Raw genomic sequence first — 12,698 nt, 5'->3', positions numbered from 1 at the left:
TTTTTCTTCATTTTTACTATTTTCTACATTGTATAATAATAGTGAAGATTGGGTTGCTTCTCAACCCAACTGAGATGGGTTGGGATGAGTTGTACTGCAGAGTGAAGGAACAGCAGCCAACAAGTGCTCAGCATATGTGGGAACTCCTTCAAGACTGTTGTAAAAGCATTCCTCATGAAGCTGGTTGAAAGAATGCCAAGAGTGTGCAAAGCTGTCATCAAGGCAAAGGGTGGCTACTTTGAAGAATCTCAAATATAAAATATATTTTGATTTGTTTAACACTTTTTTGGGAACTACATGATTCCATATGTGTTATTTCATAGTTTTGATGTCTTCACCATTACTCTACAATGTAGAAATAAAGAAAAACCCTTGAATGAGTAGGTGTGTCCAAACTTTTGGCTGGTACTGTATCTACAATACAAAATACAAAATACAAAAAACTTCTTATGGCTAGGGGGCAGTATTGAGTAGCTTGGATGAATAAGGTGCCCAGAGTAAACTGCCTGCTACTCAGGCAAAGAAGCTAAGATATGCATATTATTAGTGGATTTGGATAGAAAACACTCTGACGTTTCTAAAACTGTTTGAATGATGTCTGTGAGTATAACAGGACTCATATGGCAGGCAACAAACAGCCTGAGAACAAATCCAACCAGGAAGTGGGAAATCTGAGGTTTGTAGTTTTTCAACTCTTTGCCTATCCAAGATACAGTGTAAATTTGGCCCGATTACACTTCCTCAGGCTTCCACTAGATGTCAACTATATTTAGAACCTTGTTTCAGGCTTCTACTGTGAAGGGGGAGAGAATGAGAGCTGTTTCAACTAGAGGTCTGGCAGCAGGCCATGAGCTGATCACGCATGCGCCCGTGAGAGGTAGCTGCGTTCCATTGCATTTCTAAAGACAAAGGAATTCTCCGTTGAAACATTATTGAAGATTTGTGTTAAAAACATCCTAAAGATTGATTATATACATCGTTTGACATGTTTCTACGAACTGTAACAGAACTTTTTTACTTTTCGTCTGGACCTAGTGCTCGCGCCTCATGAATTTGGATTTGTGAACTAAACGCGCAAACAAAAAGGAGATATTTGGACATAAATGATGGACTTTATCGAACAAAACAAACATTTATTGTGAAACTGGGATTCCTGGGAGTGCATTCTGATGAAGATCATCAATGGTAAGTGAATATTTATAATGCTATTTCTGACTTCTGTTGACTCCACAACATGGCGGGTATCTGTATGGCTTGTTTTTGTGTCTGAGCGCTGTACTCAGATTATTGCATGGTGTGCTTTTTCTGTAAAGTTTTTTTGAAATCTGACACAGCGGTTGTATTAAGGAGAAGTATATATATAATTCCAATCATAACACTTGTATCTTTTATCAATGTTTATTATGAGTATTTCTGTAAATTGACGTGGCTCTCTGCAAAATCACTGGATGTGTTGGAAGCAAAGCGTTACAAAACGTAACATTTTGAAATCGGACACTGTGGTGGGATTAACAACAAGTTTATCTTTAAAATGGTGTAAAATACTTGTATGTTTGAGGAATTTTAATTATGAGATTTCTGTTGTTTGAATTTGGGGCCCTGCACTTTCACTGGCTGTTGTCATATCAATCCCGTTAGCGGGATTTCAGCCATAAGAAGTTTTTAATATGTTGTGAAAAGTATTATGAAATATAATGTAATGTACTATTTTCAACTGTATATGTTGCTGGACCCCAGGAAGAATAGCAGTGGGGGGATCCTTAATAAATACAAATACAAAAGTGCTTATACAGAAACCCAGCATAAAACCACAAACAGCAAGCAATGCAGATGTAGAAGCATGGCCAACCATTCAGAGGTCAAGAGAGAGGACGAGAGAGAGAGGTTGAGAGAGAAAGAGAGAGAGAGTCGAAAACAGCAGGTCCAGGACAAGGTAGCACGTCCAGTGAACAGGTCAGGGTCAGGGCAGGGAGGAAGGACAATTATACACTTATATATTATATTATATTATATTATATTATATTATATTATATTATATCAAATTGTTAATAACTGACATCCAAATGTAACTCATCATCACAGCGCATTCATTAACCTGTTTTACATAATTCAATATAACATAGAAACAAACCTTATAGGAATCCTTTCCTGACGTTGGACTTTCAATTTCACACTTCAAATGGAAAAGCACCTCAGTAGCACCTCAGTAGCACAGGTTATTGGCTACAGTATCTTGGTTTCATAATGCATTAATTAGCTCACATGTTACATCCATGTGCTCTAATTGGGCTGCTTGTCCTAATGAATAGGCTATAATAAATCAAATCAAATGTGTCACATGTGCCGAATACAACAATAGTTACAGTGAAATGCTTACTTACAAGCCCTTAGCCAACAATGCAGTAGTTAAGAAAAATACATGTTAAGTAAAAATAGATAAATAAAAATAAGAAAAGTAACAAATAATTAAAGAGCAGCAGTAAAATAACAATAGGCTATATACAGGCTGTACTGGTACAGAGTCAATGTGAGGTGGCACCAGTTAGGCGAGGTAATTGAGGTAATATGTACATGTAGTGGTGCAAACCAAAAAGTCTGGGTAGTCATTTGATTTGCTGTTCATGAGTCTTATGGCTTGGGGATAGAAGCTGTTGAGAAGCATTTTGGACCTAGACTTGGCACTCTGGTACCGCTTGCCGTGTGGTAGCAGACAGAACAATCTATGACTAGGGTGGCTGGAGTCTGACAATTTCTAGGGCCTTCTTCTGACATCACCTGGTATAGAGGTCCTGGATGGCAGAAACCTTAGCCCCAGTGATGTACTGGGCCCTACGCACTACCCTCTGTAGTGCCTTGCGGTCGGAGGCCGAGCAGTTGCCATACTAGGCAGGGATGCTACCATACTCTCGATGGTGCAGCTGTAGGACTTTTTGAGGCTCTGAGGACCATGCAAAATCTTTGCAGTCTCCTGAGGGGGAATAGTTTTTTTTGTGCCCTCTTCACGACAGTCTTGGTGTGCTTGGACCATGACACTTTGTTGGTGATGTGGAAACCAAGGAGCTTGAAGCTCTCAATCTGCTCCACTCATTGAGAATGGGGGCGTGCTAGGTCCTCCTTTTCCTGCAGTTCACAATCATCTCCTTTGTCTTGATAACGTTTAGAGGGAGGTTGTCGTCCTGGCACCACACGGCCAGGTCTCTGACCTCCCCCCTATAGGCTGTTTTATCGTTGTCGGTGATCAGGCCTACTACTGTTGTGTCATCAGCAAACTTAATGAAGGTGTTGGAGTCGTGCCTGGCCATGCATTCATGAGTGAACAGCGAGTACAAGAGGGGACTGAGCACGCACCCCTGAGGGGTTGAAGATCAGCGCGGCGGATGTGTTGTTACCTACCCTTACCACCTGGGGGAGACCCGTCAGGAAGCCCAGGATCCAGTTCCAGAGGGAGGTGTTTAGTCCCAGGGCCCTTAGCTTAGTGATGAGCTTTGAAGGCAGTATGGTGTTGAACTCTGCACTGTAGTCAATGAATAGCATTCTCACATAGGTGTTCCTTTTGTCCAGGTGGGAAATGGCAGTGTGGAGTGCAATAGAGATTGCATCAACTGTGGATCTGTTGGGGCTGTATGCAAATTGGAGTGGGTCTAGGGTTTCTGGGATAATGGTGTTGATGTGGGCAATCACAAGCCATTCAAAGCACTTCATGGCTACAGACGTGAGTGCTATGGGTCGGTAGTCATTTAGGCATGTTACCTTAGTGTTCCTGGGCACAGGGACTATGATGGTCTGCATGAAACATATTGGTATTACAGACTCGGACAGGGAGAGGTTGGAAATGTCAGTGAAGACACTTGCCAGTTGGTTATCGCAGCTCGGAGTACACGTCCTGGTAGTCCGTCTAACCCTGCGGCCTTGTGAATGTTGACCTGTTTAAAGGTCTTATTCACATCTGCTGCAAACAGCGTGATCACACAGTCATCAGGAACAGCTGATGCTCTCATGCATGTTTCAGTGTTACTTGCCTCGAGGCGAGCATAGAAATAATTTAGCTCGTCTGGTAGCTTGTTGCACTGGGCAGCTGGCGGCTGTGCTTCCCTTTGTAGTCTGTAATAGTTTGCAAGCCCTGACACATCCGACGAGTGTCGGAGCTGGTGTAGTACGATTCAATCTTAGTCCTGTATTGACACTTTGCCATTTTGATGGTTTGTCAGAGGGCATAGCGGGATTTCTTAGAAGCTTCCGGGTTAGAGTCACGCTCCTTGAAAGCGGCGGCTCTACTGTTTAGCTGAGTTCAAATGTTGCATGTAATCCATGGCTTCTGGTTGGGGTATGTACGCACAGTCACTGTGGGGACGACATCATCGATGCACTTATGAAACCAGGGACTGATGTGGTGTCATCCTCAATGCCGTCGGAATAATTGTGGATCATATTCCAGTCTGTGATATCAAAACAGTCCTGTAGTTTAGCATCTGCTTCATCTGACCACTTTTTTATAGACTGATTCACTGGTGCTTCCTGCTTAAATTTTTGCTTGTAAGCAGGAATCAGGATAGAATTATAGAATTAGGGTCAGATTTGCCAAATGGAGGGCGAGGGAGAGATTTGTACGCGTCTCCGTGTGTGGAGTAAAGGTGGTGTAGAGTTTTTTCCCTCTGGTTGCACATTTAACATGCTGGTAGAAATTAGGTGAAAAGGATTTAAGTTTCCCTGCATTAAAGTACCCGGCCACTAGGAGCACCGCCTCTGGATGAGCGTTTTCCTGTTTGCTCATGGCCGTATACAGTTCATTGAGTGCGGTCTTGGTGCCAGCATCGGTTTGTGGTGGTAAATAGACAGCTACGGAGAATATAGATGAACACTCTCTTGGTAAATAGTGTGGTCTCCAGCTTATCATGAGATACTCTACCGCAGGCGAGCAAAACCTCGAGACATCCTTAGATATCGAGCACAAGCTGTTGTTTTCAAATATACATAGACTGTCACCCCTCGTCTTACCAGAAACTACTGTTCTATCCGGCCGACACAGTGTTTAACCCACCAGCTGTATGTTATTCGGTGAAACATAAGATATTACCGTTTTTAATGTCCGTTGGTAGGATATACGTGCTTGTAGTTTGTCTATTTTGTTATCCAATGATTTTACGTTGGCAAATAGGACTTATGGTAAAGGCGAATTACCCACTCGCCGCCGGATCCTCACAAGGCACCCCGATCTTCATCCTTGATATCTCTGTCTCTTTCTCCTACTGTCCTGATTTCTGTCCTGATTTCTAGAAGCTCTTTTCGGTCATAAGAGACAGTGGCAGAAACATAATGTACAACATAAGTTACAAATAATGTGAAAAAACACACACAATAGGTTAGGAGACTGGAAAGCAGCAGCCATTCTCTCCGGCGCCATTGCATAACATTACCACCTGTGAGATAGTTTTTTTTTATCTCAACTTCAACTATATTTTTCATTTATCTGTTATTTTACCAGGTAAGTTGACTGAGAACACATTCTCATTTGCAGCAACAACCTGGGGAATAGTTACAGGGGATGAATGAGCCAATTGTAAACTGGGGATTATTAGGTGCCCGTGGTGGTTTGAGGGCCAGATTGGGAATTTTAGCCAAGACACTGGGGTTAACACCCCTACTCTTACAATAAGTGCCATGGGATCTTTAATGACCTCAGAGAGTCAGGACACCTGTTTACGCAGGGCAGGGCAGTGTCCCTGATCACTGCCCTGGAGCATTAGGATATTTCTTTTAGACAAGAGGAAAGAGTGCCTCCTACTGGCCCTCCAACACCACTTCCAGCAGCATCTGGTCTCCCATCCAGGAACTGACCAGGACCAACCCTGCTTAGCTTCAGAAGCATGCCAGCAATGGTATGCAGGGTGGTATGCTTCTGGAGAATATCATCTAGATCTTATGAAATATAAAATTCCTAATGTGATAAGTAGATTCTGTAATAATAATGACATAACTCACTCATTGTTTGCGGAAAAAATACCTTTCTGAATTGGCCGAGGCCTCCAAAATGGAAGACGGGAGTACCACATGAACTAAATTTGGCCTATCATTGATAAAGGGGAATGAGTAAATATACTACATTGTGGTAATTGTTTAGGGAATTACATTAAAGATCACTTGTAGGAGGTGTAAACAATAGGCCTAACTTACCTTTGTCTTTGCTTGTTCATTTTGTCCAGCTGTGACCACCAAATTATCTTCATAATAATTCAAGTGCACATAAGTGGTCTTATTAACAGGACAACACTTTTTGCTGACCAAAACCTGACATCTATCAAAAATATTTGAAATGTAAAGACTAGGATAGCTATGAACCCCCACACGCGCCTCATCGCATTATTCGTGATCAAAAGGGGTGGAGTTCTTGTGGGAAACAATTACCAAAACTATAGCTCCTACGGCCTTGTCACAGAAATACAGTCATTGTATTGATCAAGGTATCTTCAGCCATCCCTTCATCGATACCTCTACTCGCGGTACACTGGGCGTGTTTATTATCTGTCAGTCATGGTCACAGAAAGAGAATGCCTAGGATTGGTAGAGCTGTAAAGCTGTGGCGCATAATGCTATTTTTTCGCTCCCTATTGGCCATTATTGATGTCAGTCAAGACTTTTAGCCGCTTATTGACAGATGAGTATGGAAAAAAACAAAAACAATCTGTGCAAGCAGCCATCTTGACTACAGTCCGCTCAGGAAGACGGAATGAGAATTATATCGACTGGAGTCGGTCAAGGAAAACCTCAACATTAAACCAAGAAACCTCGACGAAAGAGACTAGCTACTTCTAACGGATTTATTTAGATTGTTTAGTTTGTTCTCCTTTTCGTGAATGCCACACGCCTTGTTGCGTTATTTTCATGTTGTGGACAAACAGAACGCTTGGAATCCACACAGCCTTTGGTAGAATCTCTGGCTAATGTTTTCTCCGGCGTTAACTTTCCTTTGGATTGATCGCACGTGATTTGGGAAAAGAGGAATGTTGTTAGCATGGAGCACGCTTCCTGGAACAATTTTACAAGCATGTATCTTGGTCATTAAGGTGTAATTACACAAACTCTACTCATTGCATTGGAGCTATAACTAGTGAGGTAACCAGTAAGCAATTTTGGCAATCAAAAACTTATGCAAACCATAGCAGTCCAGCTGAAAGGTTATCGCTAGTTAGCTATCTAGTCGGACAGTTGCAACAAAGTAACAGTTTGTGATTCTTTTTGCTAGGAGCTACTCTAGGCAATACATTGGTTCTAAAATGCGAAAATGTTGCATTATTGTGTGCGGAATGGATACACCATGCAGCAAGTGCACTAACCAGTAGCCAGACAAGCTATTCGTCGGTGTAATTTGGTATTTTTTTGCAGTAACTTTCTGCTGTAGTTAGATCCATTCAAGACAAGTTTTTTTTCTCTCCATATGATGCAAGCCATGTCACATCCCACAAGAATACAATAAACACCAAGGACTCTCATGTGGATATTTTAATGCAAACGTTTCTGTGACCCTTCTCCATGTTGCTGGCATTGCAGCTCTTTCAATCAGGCAATCATCCGATGCATTTGCTGTAAAAAGGTACTCTGATAGGTTGGACGCTAATCCCTAGGATTTGTGACACCGGGATTTAATCGAAATAAAGGATTTAACATTTGATTTGAAAATGGGAGCAGCAACGAAACTGGCATTCGGAGTCTTTCTCATCTCATTTTCCTCAGGTGGGTATTAGATAGGAAACTGTTTTAAAATATCGACAATTGATTACGTTTTCAGGCATGCAATCAACATATCTTCACACGCATCGATATCACATTGTAGGTCTATGATAATGTTATAGTTTATCCTACTTCGTGCATGACAGAGCCTAGGCTACTGTCCCTGTTTGGTGTTCTCAGTGCTGCGGGTCATATGACGCGGGAACGCGATCGAATGTACAATATAGCTCTTGACACAGGACAGTTTTTTTGAATGGAACTGACTGTACACAATGTCCACTATTAGATTATTTTTAGGCCTATGTTAACATTCTATACAACCATAGCCATTTCTAGCCACTATAGTGAGATCAAATGTAAAGGGAGTTTATGTGGAGGAAGGAGGCAACGTTTGCATCAGATTGTGAGCAGCTAGCTGTATATATAATGCATATGGTGCAATGATTAATGCAATGTGTGCTTTGCATGCTATGTCAAGATTGCTACATATTTTATAACAACCTGGACTCGGGGGTAGACGTAACATATTAAAGGTAAATCCGGGACGTATCAATTAGTATGATATGTTACATTTCGTATGATATGTATTGCTTCGGTGATGTCCATCATCCATTTAATATGATATGTTACGAATTACAATTCATATGATATGTTACAAATTGGAATTCATACAATATGTTACGAATTGGAATTTGTAAAATATATGTTACAAATATGGCATATTACAATCGAATTTGTTGTGGCTAACGTTAGCTTGGTGGCTAATGCTAACATTAGCTGGCTGGCTAACGTTAGCAAGGCTAGGATTAAGGTTAATGGGTTTGGGTTAGCTATCATGTTAAGTAGTTGCTAAAATGCTAAAGTTGCCTGTGATGAGATTCGAACATGCAACCTTTGGGTTGCTAGAAGTTCGCATTATAGGCCCACCCATCCACCCCGACCAAACAGCCTACTTTAATTTTTGCATTACTTTTCATGCATAAGTTCCAAATATCTCTAATGCTCGCCCCAATGGGAGTTTTTTTTTTTTATTGCGCGTAATGTCATAATGCACTCAGTTCCAAAATATGATTGTTACACAACAGGACAGTTAACCCAAGCTGCCCTCAAACCAAGGCACACTGCCTGCTAATTACAGGCTAGGTTTCAACTTTTAATTTCAAATTATTTTCTAACCAGTTTTATTTTCTAACAACAGTTTGAATATAGGTGTATTCCGTCTCCTCTTTAATTAATATAGAAGTAGACCATTTCACTGTTGCGGACAATTTACATATGAGGCTTTACTGAGTTGGATAAACTTTTTCCTCCCTGGCACATTTTCCGGCTGGTGCTGGCATTGCCTTCACTACTAATAACAACTTCGAACATCTGTGCGTTCCTTTCAAAGTAAGTGCCTTATTACGTTATCATTTTAGTTTCTGTATATCGTGTTGTCGTTTCTACTGTAGCATACCGTAGGTACAGTTGAAGTCGGAAGTTTACATACACTTAGGTTGGAGTCATTAAAACAAGTTTTTCAACCAATCCACAAATTTGTTGTTAACAAACTATAGTTTTGGCAAGTCAGTTAGGATATCTACTTTGTGTATGACACAAGTGATTTTTTCAACAATTTTTTACAGACAGATTATTTGACTTATTATTCACTGTATCACAATTCCTGTGGGTCTGAAGTTTACATAAGTTGACTGTGCTTTTAAACAGCTTGGAAAATTCTAGGAAATTATGTCATGGCTCATTTACATTATTTGAGTCAATTGGGGGTGTACCTGTGGATGTATTTCAAGGCCTATCTTCAAACTCAGTGCCTCTTTGCTTGACATCATGGGAAAATCAAAAGAAATCAGCCAAGACCTCAGAAAACAATTGTAGACCTCCACAAGTCTGGTTCATCCGTGGTAGAAATTTCCAAATGCCTGAAGGTACCACGTTCATCTGTACAAACAATAGTGCGCAAGTATAAACACCATGGGACCACACTGCTGTTATACCGCTCAGGAAGGAGACACGTTTAATCTCTTAGAGATGAACGTACTTTGGTGCGAAAGGTGCAAATGAATCCCAGAACAACAGCAAAGGACCTTGTGAACATGCTGGAGGAAACAGGTACAAAAGTATCTATATCCACAGTAAAACAAGTCCTATATTGACATAACCTGAAAGGCCACTCAGCAAGGAGAAGCCACTGCTATTTTAAAAAAACGCCATTAAAACAAGCCAGACTATGGTTTGCAACTGCACATGGGGACAAAGATCATACTTTTTGGAGAAATGTCCTCTGGTCTGATGAAACAAAAATAGAACTGTTTGGCCATAATGACCATCGTTTTGTTCGGAGGAAAAGGGGGGAGGCTTGCAAGCTGAAGTACACCATTCCAACCGTAAAGCACACGGGTGGCAACATCTTGTTGTGGGGGTGCTTTGCTGCAGGAGGGGCTGGTGCACTTCACAAAATAGATGGCATCATGTCGGGAGGAAAATTATGTGGCTATATTGACGCAACATCTCAAGACATCAGTCGGGGAGTTACAGCTTGGTCGCAAATGGGCCTTCCAAATGTACAATGACCCCAAGCATGCTTCCAAAGTTGTGGCAAAATGGCTTAAGTACAACAAAGTCAAGGTATTGGAGTGGCCATCACAAAGCCCTGACCACAATCCTATGGAAAATTTGTGGGCAGAACTGAAAAAGCGTGTGCGAGCAAGGAGGCCTACAAACCCGACTCATTTACACCAGCTCTGTCAGGAGGAATGGGCCAACATTCATAAGTTGGGTGAACTTATTGTGGGAAGCTTGTGGAAGGCTACCCAAAACATTTGACCAAATTTAAACAATTTAAAGGCAATACTACCAAATACTAATTGAGTGTATGTAAACTTCTGACCCACTGGGAATGTGATGAAAGAAATGAAAGCTTTAAGAAATAATTCTCTCTACTATTATTTTGACATTTCACATTCTTAAAATAAAGTGGTGATCCTAACTGACCTAAGAAAGGGAATATTTACTCTGATTAAATGTCAGGAATTGTGAAAATCTGAGTTTAAATGTATTTGGCTCAGGTGTATGTGAACTTCATGCATTACGATTCTTGAATAGATTGTAATTGGACACATGATGTGTGTAAAATACTTTTATGAAGTTTGTACTGATTATGATGAGTTAATGCTAAGCTAATTTCAAGCTATGTGTGGCACCATTTTTGTTGACATCATACAATTCATTCTGGTTGTCACGTAATCTTTACGACCAAAGATGTTTTAACAAAATGAGGTGAAGTGATGGTTTGCTTCTCTTTCGAGTAAATTTCCGTAAGTGAATGGTGGAAGTGAATGATGGATGCATACTGCAAACTAGAGGTCGATTTTTCAACACCGATACCGATTATTGGAGGACCAAAAAGGCCAATACCGATTAAATCGGCTGATTTTGATTTATTTATTTGTAATAATGACAATTACAACAATACTGAATGAACACTTATTTTAACTTAATATAATACATCAATAAAATCAATTTAGCCTCAAGTAAATAATGAAACATGTTCAATTTGGTTTAAATAATGCAAAAACTAAGTGTTGGAGAAGAAAGTAAAAGTGCAATATGTGCTATGTAAGAAAGCTAACATTTCAGTTCCTTGCTCAGAACATATGAAAGCTGGTGGTTCCTTTTAACATGAGTCTTCAATATTCCCAGGTAAGAAGTTTTAGGTTGTAGTTATTATAGGAATTATAGGACTATTTCCCTCTATACCATTTGTATTTCATTAACCTTTGACTATTGGATGTTCTTATAGGCACTTTAGTATTGCCAGTGTAACAGTATAGCTTCCGTCCCTCTCCTCGCTCCTCCCTGGGCTCGAACCAGCAACACAACGACAACAGCCACCATCGAAGCAGCGTTACCCATGCAGAGCAAGGGGAACAACTACTAGAAGGCTCAGAGCGAGTGACGTTTGAAGCGCTATTAGAGGGTGCTAACATTTCACTTCGGTTACACCAACCTCATCTCGGGAGTTGATAGGCTTGAAGCTATAAACAGTGCAATGCTTGACGCACAACGAAGAGCTGCTGGCAAAACGCACGAAAGTGCTGTTTGAATTAATGTTTACTCGCCTGCTTCTGCCTACCACCGCTCAGTCAGATACTTAGATACTTGTATGCTTGTATGCTCAGTCAGATTATATGCAACGCAGGACACGCTAGATAATATCTAGTAATATCATCAACCATGTGTAGTTAACTAGTGATTATGATTGATTGTTTTTTCTAAGATAAGTTTAATGCTAGCTAGCAACTTACCTTGGCTTACTGCATTTGCGTAACAGGCAGTCAGTCTCCTTGTGGAGTGCAACGAGAGAGAGGCAGGTCGTTATTGCGTTGGACTAGTTAACTGTAAAGTTGCAAGATTGGGTCCCTCGAGCTGACAAGGTGAAAATCTGTCGTTCTGCCCCTGAACAAGGCAGTTAACCCACCGTTAACCCAAGGTATATATAAAAATTAAAAAACTGCAAATCGGCGCCCCAAAAATACCGAGTTCCGATTGTTATGAAAACTTGAAATAGGCCCTAATTAATTGGCCATTCCGATTAATCGGTCGACCTCTACTGCAAACAGACCCAACTCATCTTGTAACCTCATGTTATTGGTTGACCTCATTGGTTGACGTGAAAAAACAAACATGGCGGCGCGCACAAACTACCCAGCGATTTTTATAAAGTGTTTTACTAAATTATTTAGGTCACTGGTGAAGTGACCTGTGATGTGATGAATTGTAAATAGTAATTGCTATTAGCTAACTCATATTATGGTTTCTGTCAGCCGAGAGTTAGCTAAATATGACCGCTTGTGTTAGGTCACTCTTACTTCAGTTGGCGCTATGACTAATGTAGCCCACATTTTCTGGGTTTGGATGAGAATTGTGTTATGCTGTTGTTTCTTCTGTGAATGTCTGACCATTGCATCCAAAAA

At 40.8% G+C, this 12,698-nt stretch overlaps 1 protein-coding gene across 1 annotated transcript in view; it reads left to right on the top strand.

The window, feature by feature from the left end:
- The first annotated feature begins 6,682 nt into the window (after positions 1 to 6,682).
- LOC118366991 (activin receptor type-2A-like) overlaps positions 6,683 to 12,698 on the top strand; it is a 47,707-nt gene continuing 41,691 nt past the window's right edge. Inside the window, exon 1 of the mRNA XM_035749901.2 lies at positions 6,683 to 7,728. Within this exon, the coding sequence (XP_035605794.1) occupies positions 7,674 to 7,728 (55 nt within the window). The 5' untranslated portion in view covers positions 6,683 to 7,673. The remainder of the gene's footprint in view (positions 7,729 to 12,698) is intronic.

This window comes from Oncorhynchus keta, chromosome 34, assembly GCF_023373465.1.
Source record: "Oncorhynchus keta strain PuntledgeMale-10-30-2019 chromosome 34, Oket_V2, whole genome shotgun sequence".
Taxonomy (NCBI): domain Eukaryota; kingdom Metazoa; phylum Chordata; class Actinopteri; order Salmoniformes; family Salmonidae; genus Oncorhynchus; species Oncorhynchus keta.
Note: the sequence above shows the minus strand (reverse complement) of the source record. Positions and strands in the feature narration are given on the sequence as shown.